The sequence below is a fragment of the Sander vitreus genome, chromosome 13, assembly GCF_031162955.1.
Source record: "Sander vitreus isolate 19-12246 chromosome 13, sanVit1, whole genome shotgun sequence".
Taxonomy (NCBI): domain Eukaryota; kingdom Metazoa; phylum Chordata; class Actinopteri; order Perciformes; family Percidae; genus Sander; species Sander vitreus.
Genome location: NC_135867.1, coordinates 3,567,377 through 3,588,619, shown reverse-complemented (window position 1 = coordinate 3,588,619; position 21,243 = coordinate 3,567,377). Strand labels below are relative to the sequence as shown.

Sequence of the window (21,243 nt, the reverse complement as noted above, 5' to 3'; positions counted from 1 at the left end):
CTAAATCCACTTCTTAGTCTCTAAATTCATTAGTATTATTCCTTCCATTAGCACTTTGAATTGCATTTTGTTTGAAAGGGGCTGTATAAATAAAGCTTGATTGATGGTGTCTCTGTGAATGAACCATCCGCTGAGGTTTGTTCGTACGATGAAAGGACGTGTCACATTGTATATTTTGCATGTGCTCTGTTTGCATGCTGACAAGGAGGGAGGCGTTTAGGTGTTCTGTTGTAATCAGCAGGGTCTACTTTTTTTAAGTTGATTTCATTGTTAAAGATCCCTCCCATTCAAAATGTGTTTTTCTTATGTTTATGTCCCCTAAATTGTCCACTGTACCCCTGCTTGGCATGGACTATGAGTAATAAAGAACGAATGACAGCCAAGTCCTGATGGGAACTGTGTAATACATGAGTTATGTTAAAACTGTAAGCTAGGGCGCCCAGGTAGCTCACCTGGTAGAGAGGTGTACTCCTCAACGCAGCGGCCGCAAGCTCGACTCCAACCTGCAGCCCCTTGCTGCGTGTCATTCCCCCCCCCCCCCTCTACCCTTTCAAGTCTAAGCTGTCCTATACAAATAGGCCTAAAATGCCCAAAAAACAATCTTAAAAAAGTATATATATATTGTAAGCTGCACTAGTAACAAATTTCTTAACCAATGTTGATCATAAGAAATACTTCTCAATGTTTATCAGATCATTTCAATTCAATTCAAATAACTTTATTTGTCCCCGAGGGGCAATTACGAGGCAAGAAGAGTAGCACATAAAAGGACAGTTCACAGACAAGGTACAATTATGAATAAATATATGAATAAATACATGGCAATGCATTGCATAATGATGTGCATTGTAAAGTGCTAATCTAGTAAAAGTCAATAAAAAAACCACGATTAAAAAAAGGTGCTGTGGTCATGAAATACATGTGAAAATTGTGTGCTGGTTTGGTTTGATTTAGTTGCCTCCTGCCTGTCGTGGTCAGTGATTATTCTGATTTGTCGGTAAAAAAATGAAAAGAGAGAGAGAGACAGAGAGGCAGACTGTGATGTTTTTTAGAGGTCTTCAGTCTGTGACAGCTTTCGGGGAGATCATTGTCTTGAAATGGAGACATCCGGAGGCCAAGGCATCAACCTCCCTCTTCCTCCTCCTCCTCCTCCTCCTCCTCCTCCTCTCCCCCCGCCACCGTCCAGACCTCTCCTCCCCTCCTCACATGGAGGCACAGGTGGCTGAGCTGCACACTGCAAAAAAAACACACACATTAGCCAAGCACATTTGCTGCGCTGTGGAGGAGGGTCTGGCTAGTCCACCCAGCATTCTGGGATGGTAGAAAAACATGCTCTGGTTTACTGGCCGGACGGAGCAACGGTGCCTCTGCAAAATAGCCTCGGGAAGGAACTTGTTTTGGTGGAACATGTGTACGTTTAAAAGTTGTTTTAATCGTGCAACAGAAAACTCAGATTGGACAGATGGTCTAGCTAGCTGTCTGGATTTACCCTGCAGAGATCTTCCGGCCGAAAAGAGGGATATCCAGCGGAATTTCTGGCTGCACCGGAGCAATCCCGGAAGTGAAACGTCATTGACATACACTAGGTTTTACCCAACACTGTAATGAGCTTCAATCTTGTAATTTGTTCAGAGAGATGATTCAATTCTTTTAACCCTTGTGTTGTCTTCCCGTCGACAACTTTTTGTTTTTCTGGGTCCAAATTTTAAATTAAAACTTTTTTTCAACATTTGTCGCTTTCCTCAACGTTTTTGTCACTTTTTGCAACGTTTCTGTCACTTTTTTCTAAGTTTTTTTTCTACATTTTTTTGACATTCTTGTCACTTTTTTTTAATGTTCTTTTATCTTTTATTTTTTTTCAAATGCTATAAAATTAAATAAAATACCCAAATTCAATAAAAGTAGTGAACTGATTATTTACTGTACTTGTGAAGAGCGTTGTATGGAACCATTTTTTGACAATTTGGTTGAAAGAAACTCAAATTTCTGATATAGAACATTTGTGAAAATGGGACAAATTTGACCCGAGGACAACAGGAGGGTGACATGAAGCAGAGTTGGACATGTTGTGTCTTGATGAGCTTTTCTTTTAGATTTGCCATGTGAATGAGATGTGCAGGCGTACGAGGCAAAGACCAGACGCCATAAAAACCGTCAGCAATTTCATGGGATTGATTTTTCTTTTGATCCGTTAAACACATGAGCTACAGGAAATGGAACGAGACACCAGAGGGAAGAAAAGCCATGTACTGTACTGTGTTTCTCCACCCCCCGCCCCCCGTGACCCACAGCCACCAAACACCGGATGATGTAGAAGAAGTGACCGGCATTCAATGAAGATTTAAGTATTCAGATGCTTTACTGCAGTAAAAATACTAATACTACACTGTAAAAACTACTTTGTTACAGTATATGTCCTGCATTTAAATGTTACTTCAGTAAAAGTATATAATCATGAAAATGTAGATAAAGTATTAAAGGGGAACTTTGCAGTTTCTTTAGCTTAATTTACCTTAAAGGAGAATTCCGGCCAATTTTTACGTTAATCTTGATCGCTATAGCTACGCGAGTACTTTCAATAGAAAAAAACCCGACCCGAATCAGTGCAGGCAACACGGAGAAGCTGCAGCTACATGTACAATAAAAAAAATATATAAAACGGCAGTTGTCAGGGCAAGTTTTAGAGTGCCTTTGTGCCTCTTAACAGACACAAAATGCAATTAATATATCTGTGCCACATGAACAGGGCCTTTACATGTCAACAAGATGCGTTTTCAACTCAGACATTGTTTAAATTCACCTACCCTGGTCCCTGTCTCGATCCTGCTGGTAGCTAGCTTGCCCTGCTAGCTGATAGCCATTAGCTGCTAGCTGCTGTCCGGTGAGTGTATTCAGACAGGCTTCTGTGATAATCACTTTTTTCGGGTTGAATGGTGGTCGTCTCGCTCCCCCCTAGCGCCTGTGAGCGGAAAAACCACCCTTGCAACTTTCGGCCGGCAGCTTTCCAGCCGAAAGCGTCAGGAAGTATGGCGTGATAGCAGGTCTCGCGATGTAACGAATTGCTTCACGGCACTGCACACATACGCCCATTCAGGAACCGGCTAACAAGGTATCGATACAGTTTTTCCACACTATCGTCATGGCTGAGCCGGCAAAAAAGAAGCAGAAAGCTAGGAAAGCATTGACGGAGGAACAGAGAAAAAGAGGAAACGGCAGACTGACCGAGAGAGGAGTCAGACACAAGTAAACATAGGAGCTGCGTTTTCAGAATGGTGAGAACTGAGAGAGACAGAAGCATGCAAATCCGATGCTGACCTGGCGTTCTTGCTGTTGCACTTGTAAGTATCTGACCTCAACATTATTACTACTAATACATTAACATTATTAACATTATTCAAAGGAAAAGCAACTAATCTGATCATTTGTGAGGCTGGAACCATGAAATGTTCTTACATGAAAAAAGGACTTTTTTTTTATAAAGTTAACTTTCTGTCAATTGAATAATAAATGAATGGTTACAGGTGTACTTGTATAAACTGGTGAGTAGTTTAGTTTATAACAGAGCTTCATATTTTATTAACTCTTTATTTGTTTTGTGTGCAAAAATATTTAAAAGTAACTAAAGCTCAGATCTGGGGGGCCTTTATTGAACATATTAGGAGAGACAGGTGTCAACCTGGGAACTAACTGTATTAGTCTGTTTTGTGTTGTACTGTATTTTATCTATTTATCTTTTTGTACTGTATTGTATTGCATTATGTTTTGATCCGGCAGGATTTTTACAACCTTTGTCTTGGACCTTTCTTGATCTCACTTGTTCTTGGCTTTATGGACCCTATTTCTCTCCGACTCTCACTCCACTTGACATTTCAGTCATTTTACAGATTGACATGCATATGTGCACTTTTTTCTGTGAATTGGCAGTTTTTGTTTTATTCTGTCACGTTGATTTGTTTGTTTCTATTTTTTGGGTTGTAAAAAAGGAAAAAAACATATACAAAATGTAGTTAAAAAAAGATAACTAAGGCTGCCAGATGAATGTGGTGAATTAGAAGTATAGGAAGGCATGAAAAGAAAAGACTCAAAGTACAAGTCTCTCAATTTCAACAAGTCCTCCAAAACATACAACGGTATGGCTCATTTGATCCGTACCCTCTAATACGACCCACAGGAGCCTTTCGTTAAATAGTGCTCCTAGCGGTGGCCTAAATACAAACTCATATCTAAACCAGAGAATGTCGGTCGCGATTTTAAACGTAAAGGTCGCGATTTTGAACACGTCTTTAGCGTTGTGAAACAGTCGCAGTTTGGTTATGTTTAGGCACAAAAATTACTTAGCTAAGTTTAGAAAAAGATTACGGTTTGAATTAAAATCAATCAAACAACACAGGACTTTCACCCAGGAGACCGGGGATCGTGTCCCGCGTGTCACGTTTCTTAAAGTCGCTTTCTTCAACCGTCCCGTTCTTCCCGCGTGTCACAGAACCGTAAGCCCACCCATGAGTCAAAATGCGTCAAAAGGGACGCCAATAGTCCCGACCAAGCGCCTTTAGTTAAAACGCTAAAGGAGACTTTTAGCGTCAATAACAACGACAAAAGGCACTTGACCAAGCGTCCTTATTTTACGAGATGGGAGTGAGAACCTGTTGTTTATTTTCTAAGTCCTGTGTTAGTTTGAACCATCCACCACCTCAACCTGAATTTGGCATTCTTATTTTTCCTCACCTAATTTTCTGCTTTGCTACCGTCATAATTACTACGTTACAGTCTCGTCAATGTTCATTTCTGATTCAAGCAGCAAGTAGATGACGCTCTGTGCCGCCAACTCGATGACTGAATAGAACACGGTTCAACAACCCAACAAGCGTTTGAATGAACATGATGCTTTTACCAGCTGTTGATCCAACGCGTCCCTTTTCCTCTGAGCATGAGATAGGCAGAAAAGAACACCTGGATACAACATCTGCATTTATAATGCATATCATTACAAATCAGCATTCAGACAATGGCAAATATAGAGGTCCATGACAGTTTACTAAGTGTCTCACAAACACACTGTGGCAACCAAAGCATTTTAAACTGACAACAAAAGACATGTTTTCAGGCTGGTCCTTTTAATGTAATTACAATAACGGTGGAGCCCATTCAGCCTGCAGGGGACCAAGACAAATTGTCGTGTTTGGCTGCTCTCACAGAGTATCCTGATGTCACCCAGCGTGCTCCGAATACTCTGTTACTGGACACACAAACGTATATACACTGAACAAAATTATAAACGCAACACTTCTGTTTTTGCCCCCATTTTTCATGAGTTGAACTCAAAGATCTAAGACTTTTTCTACGTACACAAAAGGCTTATTTCTCTCAAATATTGTTCACAAATCTGTGTTAGTGAGCACTTCTCCTTTGCCGAGATAATCCATCCACCTCACAGGTGTGGCATATCAAGATCCTGTGCAATAATCATGCTGTCTAATCAGCATCTTGATATTCCACACCTGTGAGGTGGATGGATTATATCGTGCTCACTAACACAGATTTAGACAGATTTTTGAACAATATTTGAGAGAAATAAGCCTTTTGTGTATATAGAAAAAGTCTTAGATCTTTGAGTTCAGCTCATGACAAATGGGGGCAAAAACAGAAGTGTTGTTTGTAATTTTGTTCAGTATAGATATACACATACAAACATCCTGTGTAGAGAAACTTCCTGAAGGACAACCATTACTGCGACACTCCGGCGATCTGGGCTTCATGGCAGAGTGGCAACACATGAAAGCCCACTTGAAGTTTGCAAACACAAAAAGCACCTAAAGGACTCTTCAGAGGATCTGCAGAGAAGAATGGCAGAAAATCCAGGTGTGCAAAGCTCGTCTTACCGAAGACTTATGTGAATGATATTTGAGCAGTTTTTTTCCCCCCTTTTTAAAACATTTGCAAACAAACAAAAATCCTGTTTCTGCTTTGTCATTATGGGGTATTGAGTGAAGATTGATTTTAGCATAATACTGCAACAAGACAACATGTGAACAAAGTAAAGGGGTTTCTGAATACCCTGGGGGGGGGGGGGGGGGGGAGAATTCATACTGCTATATACTAAGATCAGACTCACATTGGTAACATTCATTAGTCAGACAAGTATCTGTACACACACCACACAACTGAAGGAGGGAAAGGGACAAATGAACAAACAGAAGCAAACTCTTCTGACATGTTTGTCTTTATATCTCATTAAGATTGATGCTCATTTTCTTCATTTGAATCCTGGCACTAACCTTGAAACTGGTGATTTTGTGTGTGTGTGTGTGTGTGTGTGTGTGAGAGAGAGAGAGAGAGAGAGAGAAGCATCCATGTTTTCCAAACAAAATACTTTATTAAATTGCTTCAAAGTCTTCACTAAATATAGCCTATTATGAGACGGATGCTGTCAACCGCATGGTGGAAATTCTAGTTATTTTTTTGAAACTTTCAATTTAGATACAAGTTTAGATTTACAAGTAAATCAATTTAATACTTACTTACTCTAGTTTTAATCCTTTTACCATCTTCACATTCTCTGCTGTGTTCTTAGATTAAGTGTGTTTTTATGTTTGCACCATAGAGTAGCACTTTTAATTCCGCTGTATGTACTTAGAATGACAATTTAAAAAGTCAGTTGTGATTTGGATTTTTGTTCTACAAGTGCTCACATCAAGTCAACAAGCTCTTGCATGTTGCACCATATTTACTTTCATAGGAACATACTTGTGCAATTTGCCAGCACACACTTTTATTTATGACAGACTGGGTTCACTGACCTCCACTGTGAAGATAGAGGGGACAAGCTGTCTTTGTGTGTGACAAACTACACACACAGTAAAATATACACACACTTCATCATTGCCAACAACACCGATCTTATTCTGAGCACACAGACTTTGTTCCTACAATGCCCTGCAAATGCTAACTATATATACACGATTTATTTACACACACACGTGCATCCAAGTGTGTAGAAAGCATCAGATCTGGGTTTACCTGAAGGATTTAAAGGTCTTGAACACCCACACAAGTGTTTTCAGTTAATGTGTCTGATTGGACCTCTTCCCAGGGTGGTGTGGGCATGGTTAGACTGATTGAGTGGCATCCTACTGAGTCCCCTCCTGTTAGTGCTGTTGCACCTGTTAGGGCGGTACAAATGACAGCTTTACCATTCTTATTGGTAGAAAGAATGTGTGACCTAATAAGTTGTACCCAGCCCCCTTTTTGCCCTGCACCTCACCGGTGAGGCTGTGCATACTACCACTACTGCTCTACGTGACTTAATAAGTTCCCATCAAAGCTCCGGGCCTACTTTCAACCTGAGCAGAGTCTAATCAGCCAGAATATCTGAAATCACACATCTGGATGATAAAGGTGTCATTGGTCCTGCCCTTACAGGAGCAACAAAGCTAACAAGAGACTCAGGAAGATGTCAATCAATCAGTCTATACACACCCACACAGTCCTGAGCAGAGGTCCAATCAGCCAGGTTAACTGAAAACAGCAGTGTGGGTGTTCAGGGCCTTTAAGGCTGTCGGGGGTCAACGGCAGTGAAACCTCAGCCGGGGAATGCACGTCGACTGACTCAACGCTGTGTTGAGTTCAGAACAGCCTGCTTGTGTTTTTAAATGCATTCATCTTTGTATTAGCTGTGGATAAACACACACTGACAACTGCAGACTGAAGGGAAATACACTCTTTAAAGGCCTCAGTGTGTTTCAAAAGACGTGCTTGTTCTCACGTCGCCACCATTCAACGTCTGCAGTAAGCTCCTCTGGATGTTTTACCAGTCAGTAATTTCCAGTGTCCTGTTTTATGCTGTGGTGTGCTGGGGAGGCCAGCATTAAGAAGAGAGACGCTGGGCGACTGAAGAGGCTGGTAAGGAAAGCTGGCTCTGTTGTCGGCAGTGAGCTGGAGTCACTCGCAACAACTGCAGAGAAACGGACCATGAGTAGGATGCTGGCGATCATGGACAATGACCGCCACCCACTACACAGCACGTTCTTTAAACGGAGGAGCATGTTCAGTGGCAGGACTTCTGTCACTGTCATGCTCAACAGACAGGTTGAGGAGGTCCTTTGTTCCCAGGGCCATCCAACTCTTCAATACCACACAAAGGGGGAGGGGAGAAATGGACTTTTCAGCATGAGCCTGTCTCTCTCAGCCCCTACCACCATTATCTCTCTGTCTGCTGTACACCTGACTGTTTTATAGGCTATATTGGTCCTCCTACATAATCTGGACTCTGGTCAAAACATCTACATCTTATAACTTATTCCCAATTATATATTGTTCTTAATGTATATTTTCTGTCAAGCAATTCTAATTCTATTAGGTTTATATTCTTGTCTTTTCATAGTTAATATTTAATAAGCTATTGCATCTGAGGCTATAAACGCCTATTTTCTCAATCAGCTTCTGACTATGAGCAGTGGGCTCTTAAATGAACACAAACTCTCCTGTTAAAGGTGGAACACTTATGGTTAAGGCTTTTTTTTTACTTTAGCTTTGATTTGTTGCTTATCTAGTCATAAATATGTAACATTATAGACACTTAAACTTACAGTAAGTGATTGTCCACTTGTTTTCAGGAGAAACAAACTGTAAACAACATTCACATATTTTATGTTATGCTGTAATGGAGTATTTTTAGACTGTGGTAGTTCTACTTTTACTTAAGTAATTTTATTAGTACCTTTTTCAAACACTGCTAGGCTAGTTTCATTCATTATTAACACCAATATCGATAATGTGAAACGAAAAAAGGCAATTGTTTTGGTTTGCATGTGTGCCGCTGAGCTCATTGGTGGCAGGGGGAAAATCTAACTTGAGGCTGAACCAATGACTGTATAAATGATCTTTTTGATACAGTCTGTGGGCTGAACCCTGAGCTGATCGAGCACCAGCAAAGAGTAAGAGCACCACCATGTGGTGAAGCTCAAGCTTTGGTCTGTGGATGGATAATAAACCTTTTTCACGGCAGACATGTTGACATGTCATAGCAGGAAAAGCACAGGTGTATTCAAAACCATCAATGATGGCTGCATTCCACTTAGGAGAGGCCCTGGTATTGTTCATGCTGACTGAAATAGCTCACTGGGACACTTGATGGAATTGAGCCATTGTTAAGGTTATCAGTTTCAGCTGTGCTTTTCCTACTATGACAAGTCAAAATGTCTGCTGTGAAAAAGGTGCATTATGTCAGTTTCACAAGCAAAGAATGTTGAGACACTTTAACAACATTTAGTAAGTGTATCCACAGTGTTGCATGATGGGAGAATACTGTTGGAACTGGTAGGTTGAATTAGTTTTCCAATCCAGAAAAGCATAAGTGACCCTTGATTAAATATTGAAGCCCAACGGTGTAATGTGACTCTAAATATTGAGTTGTTTTTCTTTGGGCCCTCTCCAGTCTACTCAGTGGTTAGATTGGAGACGTTTAAACTGTGATTTGTCAGTCTGTAGTATGTTCAGCTGATATTCCCACAGTGCTAACCCTAGACCAACCTTCTGTTCCTGTTGTGAAGTTTGAAGAAGAGCTTTGCTAAAGAAACATGTTGCCTGTTAACTCCAGCTTGTTAGAGGCTGCAGTATTGTACACTTGACACTGCAATTCCTGTTTCAGTTGCCTCTATTTAAATCTGCAATCTACCTTTGATGCTAAGCTTCCCGTTTCTTTTACCAATGACTGCTGATTTCTTCTTTTCAACTGTTGCTCAGAAGGGACTTTTGTCTCTCTGTTGGGACTTTCATTCTGTTTAGACTTTCATTCAATATATTTAAGTTTCATTCCATATATTCAGACTTTCATTTTATTTATTTTTATATATATATATATATATCTTATTTATTTTAGTTTTGTTTATTTATATAATCTTATTTTAGTTTTGTTTAAAAAGACCATTCAGACAGAGTAGTCCTCTCAGACATCTGACTGGACCTCATCCAGCAGTCGTGGCAGGAGATTCATAACTTTTTGAACAGGTATGTACATTGATATGATGTACATCTGCAATATTCTGCTATAAACCAATACCTGTGCTCCACTCAGGAGAGTCTACACTGGAAAACGTGTTCACGCTGATGAAGCAGCAGTGAGTCAGGCTCCACCCGATGCTCTGTGTTGAAGGAAAACAAACCAACTCTCTTGAAACACTTCTTTACTTTATGCACATCTTTGCTGCATTTTTTCCCCTCAGTTATACACCACTTAAAATGAAAAATCTTAAAATCACAAAACACCTAACACACAAACGATGAGGGGGAAAACAAAAAAGCCCATATGTCTTTAATGTCTTTAATACACCATGAACTATACAGTATGTATGAGCCCTCTTTGTAGAAATTACATCCAAAAAAATCTTTTCCTTTTGACAGAATGTTAGACACTCAATACTAAAATATTCAACCAATCGTCTTTTCTGAGGACAAACGGGCTAAAAAAATGTTAGTGTAATATTGACATCACTGTCTAATTTTGACATCACTCTGCGGTAAATATTGTAATCTCTGCTATTGACAGTAATTACAGAGCTCAGAAAGCATCTATCGGTCTCTTCTAGAGTTTATAAAGCCCAGAAGGAAAGTATTTAAAAAAATCTTTCACTCTTCAGTAAACCAAAACTCGACGGTACAAAAAAAAAGCTTATACTTTAACTCACAGCTGTTACAGAGCCACTGTATATTCAATTTTTTTCATCACATTCCCTTTCATCTCTCCATTTCTGTTATGAACGCTGATCAGACTCCTGAAAAAACTGAAACTTTATAAAATGACATCAACCTCTACAAAATGCACACAAATTCTGGTACTTTTCCAAGCAGTAGAGGATCTAATTTAGGCTCTCTGAGATCACAATAACCCTTTTAGCAGCAATAACGATGAGCCTCCGATACAGATTTACATTCGCACAATATCACTTATAGGGTCCCGTAGGAAAACTATTTACTCCTTTTGTTATGCAACCTACAGACATTATGGAAATAAAATGTCTTACAGGAATACAACGTCACAATTGGGCAATAATATCTTAATCAAATTGATTTGTTGTCTGTTCACAGTAACAAAACAAGAGCGGAGAGAACAAGAATAAGAAAAAAAGAATTCTGGGGCCACTTGAACCGAAATATCAGCTTTGTGCAGAACATTAAAAGAAGAAAATCACAAATCTGATACTAAATGATTTACACAGAACAGCATTTCAATATTTCAATGAGAAACTTCTGGAGATATTTTGGCTTTTTTAAAAAGGATTCAAGAAACAAAAACTGTGAAACAAAGTTCTCGTAAAATCCGACTGGATCCAGATTCTCGACAAAGTTCTTCTTCCATCTGTCCTGACAGCGATGACGGCATCAAAACTGGCTACAGTGAGCTCTCCTGGTCATGCAAACGTTTGATTTGACTTCATTTTTCGAAGTCTTCGACACCAGATTTAGGAATAATCAAACTTGCAGAAAGCGGAGGAGACGTTTCAATAAATACATTCACTAGAGATGCAAACCAAGTATATGCAGGTGAAGTGAAGAAACGTGAAGCAGCTTTGAATAGTCCTTGGTTACACGTGGCTCTGGTACTGGATGTTAGTACTGATTAGATGTTAGTAAGGGGCTCAATGATTACAATACCCGACTGTATCTGACTGACGTTTCTGGATTTCTCTCCTGGTATGTATTTGATGTATATGTTACAGATGTCCCGAGCTGATTCTAATAATTGGCATCTATATTTTAATAGATCAATATGGGCTAAATAACGGACAACAATCCAATCCTTTCTTGAGGCTACCCTGCTGTTCTGTCCACCTCAGACTGCACTGGCGTTATTATCGTAAACTCAAACGAAAAAAAGGAGTAACATTTTTTGTCGTAAATAAAAAACCATATCCTTTAAGATAAACTAAAATGATATTGCCTGGTTAAAAAAACAAAAAATAAAACAAAAATGAAGGTAAAAACATTTTTTTAGCTATAATATTTCACTACAGGAAAAAGGAGATGGCATACACTTCCTTTAAAGACTCTGTGGGCTCTATTTTAACGATCCAAGCGCACGGCGTGAATTGCATGGCGCAGGTGCGTTTAGGGCGTGTCCAAATCCAATTTTGATAGTTTAACGGCGGAAAAAAGGGGTCTGTGCGCCGAGCGCATGGTTCAAAAGGGTTGTACTTAGTGTCTTCAATTAATCATGTGTGTGTTTTGGGGCGTAACATGCAATAAACCAATCAGAGGGTCATCTCCCATTCCCTTTAAAAGCCAGGCACGTTTGGACCTTGGCGCGTTGCTATTATGATGGTGGATTTGCACCGTCATATTTTTATTTGTAATCTTTTGCATGTTTGTGTGTTGTAGAAAATCACGTTCATATTCCTATCGCTATACCTATCCTACATCTTACCTATAAGTGAGGTACTTCTGAGTATCGACAGCTTTTCACATGATGCCCAGTCCTAATGTACACGGACACGGAGAGTGGTTTCCGGTCAGTACTGTAACAGAAGAAGGGGACATTCTTTACCATTGTTGTGGGTACGAATGACTGAGCCCGCGGTCACTAATGAAGGTTATAACTGCTTTCCCTCCTTTCACCTATCCACACATCACAAACAGCTCGTTTCATTGGAGCAGAAAACTTTACTTGAAGGTATCTACATAAGAGTGACATGACACTGTCATGAACACATGAACCCTAACCATAACTTGTTATGACAAAAACCGAATGACACTTACTGACAGAAGCGTTACGTCATAAATGTTTATGACTTGTTTATAATGTTTATGACACGTTCATGACAGTGTCATGTCACTCTTATGTAGATACCTTCAAGTAAAGTGTAACTGAAAACTTTAACTGTTTCATTTGGGAACCCAAAAATGCTAAAATACCACGTTGGGGGTATTCCAGGTTCTAGGTGACTCTGCTCCGCTGGGGGGGGGGGGCTACTGAGAAGTGGAGGTTGATGTTAATGTGTTAAAGGGGGGGGGGGCTGGTTGTTGCGTGTCATTCCAAGTCCTGACTGAAACCTCTGCAGTCCGTACCAGCCTGGCCCTCAAGTAAACTGGTACTCCTCTGAGTACTCCGTGTCCTCGGGAGCGTACTGGTTATCTCTGGCTGCGTACGGTGTGTCATCGGCGGGGGCGTACTGCTCGTCCACGGGGGCGTACTGCTCGTCCACGGGGGCGTACTGCTCGTCCGCTGCAGTGAATTGCTCGTGTCCGCCGGCGTACTGGTTGTCGCCCTCGTACGACTGCTCTGCTGCGTCTTGGTTCTCTGCAGTGTTCAGGCCGGATTTCTTCACTCTATTGAAAGACACATTAAGATTATTTTGAGACTTCAGGGTTTCCCCCCAGAAAAGTAGTTTAGCGCGGGTTAAGGGTCTTTTTTCGACGAGGGCCCGGCTGGGGCCAGTCACAGACTGATGGCAGCATTAACGTAGAGCCCAATAGTTTCTGTAATAACTAGAGATGCACCGATTACAACTTTCTAGGCCGATTTCCGATTTTTTCTTTGAGTTAGGCCAGCCGATACCGATTTTAGCCGATTCCGATTTCATTTTTTCTAACCACTTTACAGCACACACAAATATTTATTTTCTATCTTTTCTTTAATAGAACATTTTGCACAGAACATAGAAAACATTTTGAACAGATAATGGATCACTATAAAATAGAACTATATAAAATTCACACACATCTAAAGTGCAATGTTAGAACCATTTCCTTCTTTTCACATCCAATATCCAACTAAAAAAATGTGATTTTGGTTTTTGGCGTCGTCCCTCCACGCCCTACTCTTTCCTTGCAGGTGTTATCTTCTGCACACACGCTGAAGAATTTCCAAACAGCTGACATGTTGCAGGTTAATTCACGAGGTTCCCTACATGTGCGAGAATAGCGCGGACACGTTTTGCCATTCAGAACGAGCTAGCATGCTAGCGCTAGCATGCTACGGTTAGCCACCTCGTTTCAGCTAGTGACGTAGAAAGCTGTGCAGATTTTGACCAGCTCACCCGGAGACTGAAGGCAGGACACATTCAGAAACCGTATCTCACTCAAAACAGCATGGATGGTTTTGTTTGTGTGGGAGCACCAGAGACGCAAAAGAACACCCCAAATCCCAGAAAAAGTGATTTTTCCATAATATGGAAATTTAGTCGGTGCTAAAAGCTTAATGGAGATTTGAAAATATGACTCTGACTGACAGTTTTCAATTGAGCCCTCTTACTGCACCTGTAGTTTTAAAAGAATATAAAAAATACATTTAAAAATGTTTTTCGAGTGGCTTAGGCCTGTTGGGGGAAACTTAGGCCCGGTGGGCCACCAGGCTTGCAAAACACTGGCGGAAACCCTGGACTTTCTGTTTTTCTAAGGGCTGTTAGTTTGTTTTTCCACTCTTCTGATTCGTCAGTTCAAACTAGTCCGGCTTACCAGATGTACAGTGTGGGTATAAAGTCGGAGGCTACATCTACACTACTACATTTTGGTTTAAAAACAAATACATTTTGCTACGTTTACGCCTCTACACTACTCCGGCGTTTCCGAGCCCCTGAAACGGAGAGATTTGGAAACACTGCTGCCTCGTTCTGGTTTGAAAAACTCCGGGGTTGCTTTGTAGTCTAGACGGGCACAAGCGGAGACCTTTAGAACAGACACATATCAGTCAGTCTTATCGGTTAGGTAGGCTTACATACCTTTTTAGTAACGGTTCCACCTCGTCATCGGTCCAAGCTAACAAATCCCCACGTCTTACTTTTCGCCTTTGTTGTTCTTTCTCCAAAGTATTTTCTGTATTTTATCTTCTACATCCATGATTTACAACCGCAGAGTAACGTTGGACAATCTGCTTCCTGTTTACACCGGCACACGCGTGCCCGGTGTATGTGAATGGTCGTGTGATATGCGGCGTCAGACGTGTTAATATGGACGGAGATTAGTTCTGCTACTGGAGCTAAAACTCTTGTGTGCACGGAGATCGTTTGTCTCAAAACGCCGCTTAAAAATGAAGCGTAGGTCTGAAGAAAACCAAATGAACCCCCCTCTCCTTCAAACATGAATACAGTGTCAGCCTTAATCGAATTATGAGGATATACAAAGTGATTCACCTCTTTAAAACCAGTTAGAAGGGATGTGTGAACTTACTGGTTCTTATGTTTGGCACCACTGATATGAGACTGGTACTGCTCCACAGAGTTCAGTTCAATGCTGCAGATGGTGCATGAGTAGCCCTTTAGTGTGGAAGCTGTGGACACACAGAAAAGGAGAGAGGTTGGTTTTCTTGTCCACACAGAAAAATCGAATGAATGACTCAGAAGGCGTGGCTCTGCAAACCCAACTACATGAACTTCTGTGGTCTGACCTGGTGCATTGGAGGGGCCGTACGTCTCCATCAGTTTCAGCTTGGTCATCTGTTTTCTATGCTTCTTGCCCACGTAGTGCTGCTGGGCCATGAGCGGGTTGTTGAAGGAGGCCTGGCAGATGGAGCAGAAACGGTCCGGGTTGTTGCCGCCGCCCGGCGCCAGCGCGCCGCTCGAATCGTCTGCTGGTTTCTTCTTCGGCTGGACTGTTGGTGGCGTTTGGGAGGCTACAGGCGGTTTTGGGGAGGCTACGGCTGGAGAGGAGATACAATGAACACAATTAGCACCTTCAGAAACAACAAGTTACAGTGTAAATCATACATTCACATAGGGCTGGGCGATATGGAGAGAATCACATATCCTGATATTTTTGACCAAATACCTCGATATCAATACGGCAACGATATTGTAGTGTTGACTATTGGTGCTTTCACAACATATTTACACAATGAGATTTTTGATAAATAATCATCAATAATGTGGATATAATGACTAAGGGCAAATAATAGAACAGCTAGAACAGTCTGGTGTGTTCATAAAATGACATGACTTTACTGAAATGCAGCCTTTAAAACCAGGAAAAGACAACACTTATGCCATATTACGATATCCAAAATCTAAGACGATAGCTAGTCTCATATCACGATATCGATATGATAGATATATTGCCCAGCTCTACATTCACATAGGAAACAGAGCATGTGAAGCGGAGTGGAGCGATGAGAATTTCTGCTCCTCGCTCACGGAGCGGTTCGCTCCCTCCTCGTTCCCCGCTCCCCCACTGAAAGCTGCTCCCAGCTCACTTCGCTCAATATCGCCCCACGCTCATCTCTGATTTCACCCCGCTCCACTTACTGCATATTGCTCAACTCTCACTCCAAAAAAAGATCTAAAGCTGCGTTGTATTGATCAGATGAACAGCACCCATTCATTCATTCATTCATGCCCGCAGCTCCGCCAGCATAAAGTCCGCTGGACGACGGGCACTGGCAGCATGGAGAGGGAGGGCGGGACCCGTTCGTCTGCATGTAATCTGTGCTGCAGTAAACAGAGGCGGGCTCGGGCGGAATTGGAGCGGGGGCGATAAGGGCGATGCTCCAACTTTTAAAAAACTCGCTCTGCGCTCCATGCAAGATCCTCACGCTCCGCTTACATGCTCCGATAGGAAGAAAAGAAAATCAAAGCAATACACATAAAATCGTACAAATAGACATACACACCTGGGGCCTGGGGGCCGACGGTTTTCAGCCTTAGGTTCTTGGCGTGAACTTTGCCCTGGTAGTGCGACTCGGCCATCACAGCAGAGGAGAAGGTCATGTTACATACATGACACACCTTCGACCGGTCGGTGTCTCCGTTGTTACAGTCCTGCTTACAAAGACACACACAGCCACATTAATCATTAATGGCTACAAGAGTCTGGTTAAAAAAAAAAGAAAGGAAAAAAAAAAAAGGAGGACTTGTCTGTAATGGGCTTCGTCTGGGGGGGGAAGGCTTTTTCGGAGCTTTCAATCGCATCGGCTGTGAGATGCAGCTAACAGATACACCTGTTTATCTTCACAGTAATTTAACATTAAACTACATTTAAAAAGGTGCAGTAGGTAAGCCTTATAAAACTACCTTTCTGTCATATTTGCTGAAACTGATCCTATGTTCCAGTAGAACTACATGAAGCAGGTCATTTAAAAAAAATCCGGCTCCTCTGGCTCCACCTACAGCCTGGAGTGTGATTTGCAAAAATCCACCGCTCCCTGTTTAGATGCACCAATCAGGGCCGGGCTAACTGTGTGTCAATCACTGCTCAGGCACACACATTCATTCTCCCTTGTGGGGGGGAGGGGCTTAGGAGACCGTTTTAGATCTGGATTTTTAGTCCTGGATTTTTAGTCCTGGATCTTCACAATCATACCTACAGCACCTTAAATATACACCACACAGACTCGGTTAGCTTTCATTCCATTTTTATTGACGTGTCACACCGAGATATTATACGGAAGTATGAATAAAATAATGACAGCAAAAACTTAGATTTGGACTCTGAGACCGAGTTAATCTTGGGTTTAAGAAATGTAGACAGAGTTTTATTTAACACTTACTTTTACAGCCAAGCAGCACCCCTCCTTGCATATATAAGCTCAATGTGATTGGACTGTGTGTGAAGCGAACGAGGCAGTGAATGCGCGTCGGCCCGTTGCTCACAGAAATGAATGGGTGTATTTCAGGATAGGCTGCGTGGGTTGTGTTTGAATTAATGACGCGTTAGTGAACTCACTGGCACACAGAGTCAACGGCAGGCTGGTGAGGCAGAAGGCCCAGTGTGTGCAGGGAAAATGTGGTACAAAAAGCAGCGGGAGCATTCAGCGTTGGACTCAAAATACCCCGGGTGATCCAACTGCTCCCTGTTTTACTCACACTATCGGAGGACGGCCGGAACTTTTTCAGCGCTGGCTCCTTCTCAGTTCGGATGGAAAGGTAACGCCGCACTTTGTTGGCATGTTTCTTGCTCTGAAAAGACACGAGCACAACAGACAAAAACATCAATGACCCCGATCCCCTGCGTGAAACTTTTCTTCAAATGCTATTTGTGTGACGACTGGTCAACACAGAAAAGATGACCGTGCTGCTTTTGAACGGAAAGTGGCCAATACGTGATGAATTGTGTCCTGAACAAGAAAACACAGCTTCATTATGGCTGCACCTGGATTAGTTAAACAACATATTAATTAGTCTAACTTGTGATTGGGACATCTTTGGTGCTAACATTTTATAGACCGAAAAGATAAAGTATAAAAACAGGGTACAATTTTGTACCGGCACTGAAACACGGGTATCATCTCAGCCCTGATACAAAAAAAGATTTCCAGCCCTAGTACTCATTAACTACTTATTCTTGAAACTTTTTGTCTAGAGTATTCGTAAAGATCTCTGTCCACACTGAACTGTCTGAACAGGAAAACAGTTTAATGTCTTCTTCATCTTTCTCTCGGGTGATTAAACCTCTGTTCTGTCCTCTTGTGCCATCTGTGATCTAAAATCACACTTAAGTTATTTTCATTTACATATGTTTGTTTCTTTTGTCTTGAGAATAAAGTCGGGATTCCTAGGCAGCTTAATGTGGATGTGCTCTTATAGTAAAAAATAAAAAAGCATTAATGTGATGTAATGTGAATTAGGGCTGCATGATATGAAGAAAATATCGAATTGCAATTATTTTGACTGATATTGCGATTGCGATGTGATTCTCGATATTGGAGGGAATGATCATTTTTGTATCATTAGTATGCCGGTATGTAGGCCGGGACATCTCTGCAGCACCACAATACTTCATTCAGAATAGTTTGACACATATTTTGCAAATATTACCCACTCCCCCCCTCCTGTGATTTGGATATTGCACTAGTCCATATTGCAATTTCGATAAAATCACGATTAATTGTGCAGCCCTACTATGCATTAAATAATTATGCAGCATTCCCCCGTATCTCTGAGCGTAGTAGCACCGTTAAAAATAAGTACAGTCCCCTGGCATTGAAAAAGCAGCAGCAGACCGAGGGCTCACTGACCTGATAATGAGTTAACTTCTGAGACTCCGAAATGAGGACAGCACTGCAGACTTTACACTGGGAGTCAGAAAACAGGTCGCCGTGCTCCTTTATCAGCTTATTTACTGCAGAGAGAAACGGCACATTTCAAATCAGGTTGCATCTTCTGGGAAAATGTAATTATAACACAACTTTATAAAAAAAAAAAAAAAAAAGTATCTGACTGAAGCACTTTGTTCCACACCTGGCACTTTGGTCCACACCTGTTGTTGTTTTAATGTCAAAAAAACACAAATGATAAAAACATCTGGGTGGGCAAAGTGAAAGAGCAGCGCTTGTCCCTCCCTCATTAATACAACTGAGGTGCCCTTGAGCAAGGCCCTTAAACCCAACCGCTCCAGTGGAGCTGCTCAGTGGCCAGCAGATCAGACTGTGGTTGTACTGGGCAGCTTCCGGGTATGAATGTGGAACTGTGTGAATGTGATCAGGGCGTTCCTGCAAAAGAGAGGCTGCCTCTCAGTGAGCTTCCCTGAATAAATAAAAGGTTAATTAAATCACGTGATACACTTCTATATGGACTGTATGTTTCCACACACTCTTCAGATCGATTGGTTTAAATCTACATTTTCCTGATTACACCTGCAAACTTTTAGAGTATTTTTACAGTGTGGTATTAGTACTTTCACTGCAGTAAAGGATCTGAATACTATATCCAACACTGTGCTTCAGTAGTAAAGTAGGATTAAAAATGGACTATTATAGTATGCAAACACAAATTCTCATTTACGTTACAACAACTTAACAACGGCGTTCCAGCCTAACAAAGCAGACAGCACCACAAACAGATACATACATAACAACGACATAAGATGACATTCACACACTTCATACGAAGTTTAGCAACAACGCTGTCCATTCAAAAGTTCAAAAGTAACATGTGTCTTGTGTTACTGACGCTAAGTAACGTCACAAAAGCAAGACCAGGATTATAGACCTTATTAATGGAATTCCATTGCTAGGCAACAGCCTGGCCCCTTGTTAACTCCATGTCACTTGATGTCATTCACATAACCCCGCTACACTGCAACAGGAAATTAACTCGGGGCCATTTAGAATGTTTATGTTTATAACTGCCTTGTGTTACTGACGCTAAGTACAGAGGCGCAAGACCAGGGTTATAGGTTAAGTGCAACCTGATGACCTAAAAACACGCATGTCTGCTGACCGAATCTAAAGATGCCTTCCAGTCTCCACTGGTGCACAGGTGGAGGCATTAATCACGATCCGGCTGTAACAACATCGGATGCAGACATGCTCTCATCGACCTTGGAGCTGAAACGGCTACAGCTAGCTTAGCTAGTTTAGCATTGTTTAGCCAACCTGCTCCGCTCACCCTGCAATGCCGGGCTAACGTTAGCTCGCAGGAAGCTAACGGCAACGTTGGCAAATAAACCTTGATTAACCGCGACTGTGACTGAGTACACTGACGCAGCCTTGTTTAAAAATAAACGTTAAATTATTAACAAAAAGAGGTCATACCCTCCGCCGGCCCCGAAGGCAAGTAAGGAAAATCCTCCGTCTGCATCGCGACGGCCATAATTTTTTACTCAAAAACAGAGACGCTCTAATGCGCATGCGCAACTGACAGGCAGACCACAGTAAAAAAAAGAAAAAGAAAAAAAGGGGGGAAACAAATAACGAGCTCTCACTCTCACTCTGCATCAATTTCATGTACCAGCCATAGACATATGTTGTATTGTTTATAGACGATTGAAATAGTTATTTAATATATTTTCCTTTATTGTCCATATTATTCATGTTGATTTGTTATTTTATCATCCTGTTTATGATGTATGTGTATGTTGTGTGTGATGTCTTTAAGCTACAGGGATCTTGAACGTCCCCTTTGGGATCAATAAAGTATCTATCTATCGATCTATCTATCGATCTATCTATCTAGTCTGTAAGCTGATTCGTTGAAGTTTGTCTTGCAGTTCTTTATCACTAGGCTACAACACAATTTGGCCAAAATAATTTTGAAAAGTACGTCTGCCTCTCCATTACAGTCCTGAATTGAAAATGTTAGTAAGGGTACAGACTGAAGTCTTATCAGCAAAATGCACTTAATCAGATTCAGAATCAGATCATCATGTCACACATTCTCTAAATATAAGTACTAGAATATAAACAATATAAGTATAAATATATATACACAGTATGTATTCAAAATAAAAATAATAAGAGCAGTACAGCAGAGTAAATACAGTGGCATGTAGAGTAACAATAGGATAAGCTCATTATGCAGAATGGCTCTTTTGAAAGTGTTA

The 21,243-nt window shown here is 41.3% G+C and overlaps 1 protein-coding gene across 2 annotated transcripts; it reads right to left on the bottom strand.

The window, feature by feature from the left end:
- Positions 1–11,272: 11,272 nt before the first annotated feature.
- znf346 (zinc finger protein 346) lies at positions 11,273–20,544 on the bottom strand. 2 transcript variants are annotated; one of them, XM_078265932.1, is made up of 7 exons: positions 20,456–20,544; positions 18,938–19,041; positions 17,787–17,879; positions 16,595–16,742; positions 15,377–15,628; positions 15,160–15,259; positions 11,273–13,320 (listed from the first exon to the last, which is right to left on the bottom strand). In XM_078265932.1, exons 1-7 carry the CDS (start codon positions 20,511–20,513, stop codon positions 13,071–13,073), a joined length of 1,005 nt encoding a protein of 334 aa, XP_078122058.1. In that variant the 5' UTR covers positions 20,514–20,544; the 3' UTR covers positions 11,273–13,070. The 2 variants fall into 2 exon arrangements, with proteins under 2 accessions (XP_078122058.1, XP_078122056.1); XM_078265930.1 differs by lacking the exon at positions 20,456–20,544 and adding an exon at positions 19,161–19,605.
- Positions 20,545–21,243: the final 699 nt, after the last annotated feature.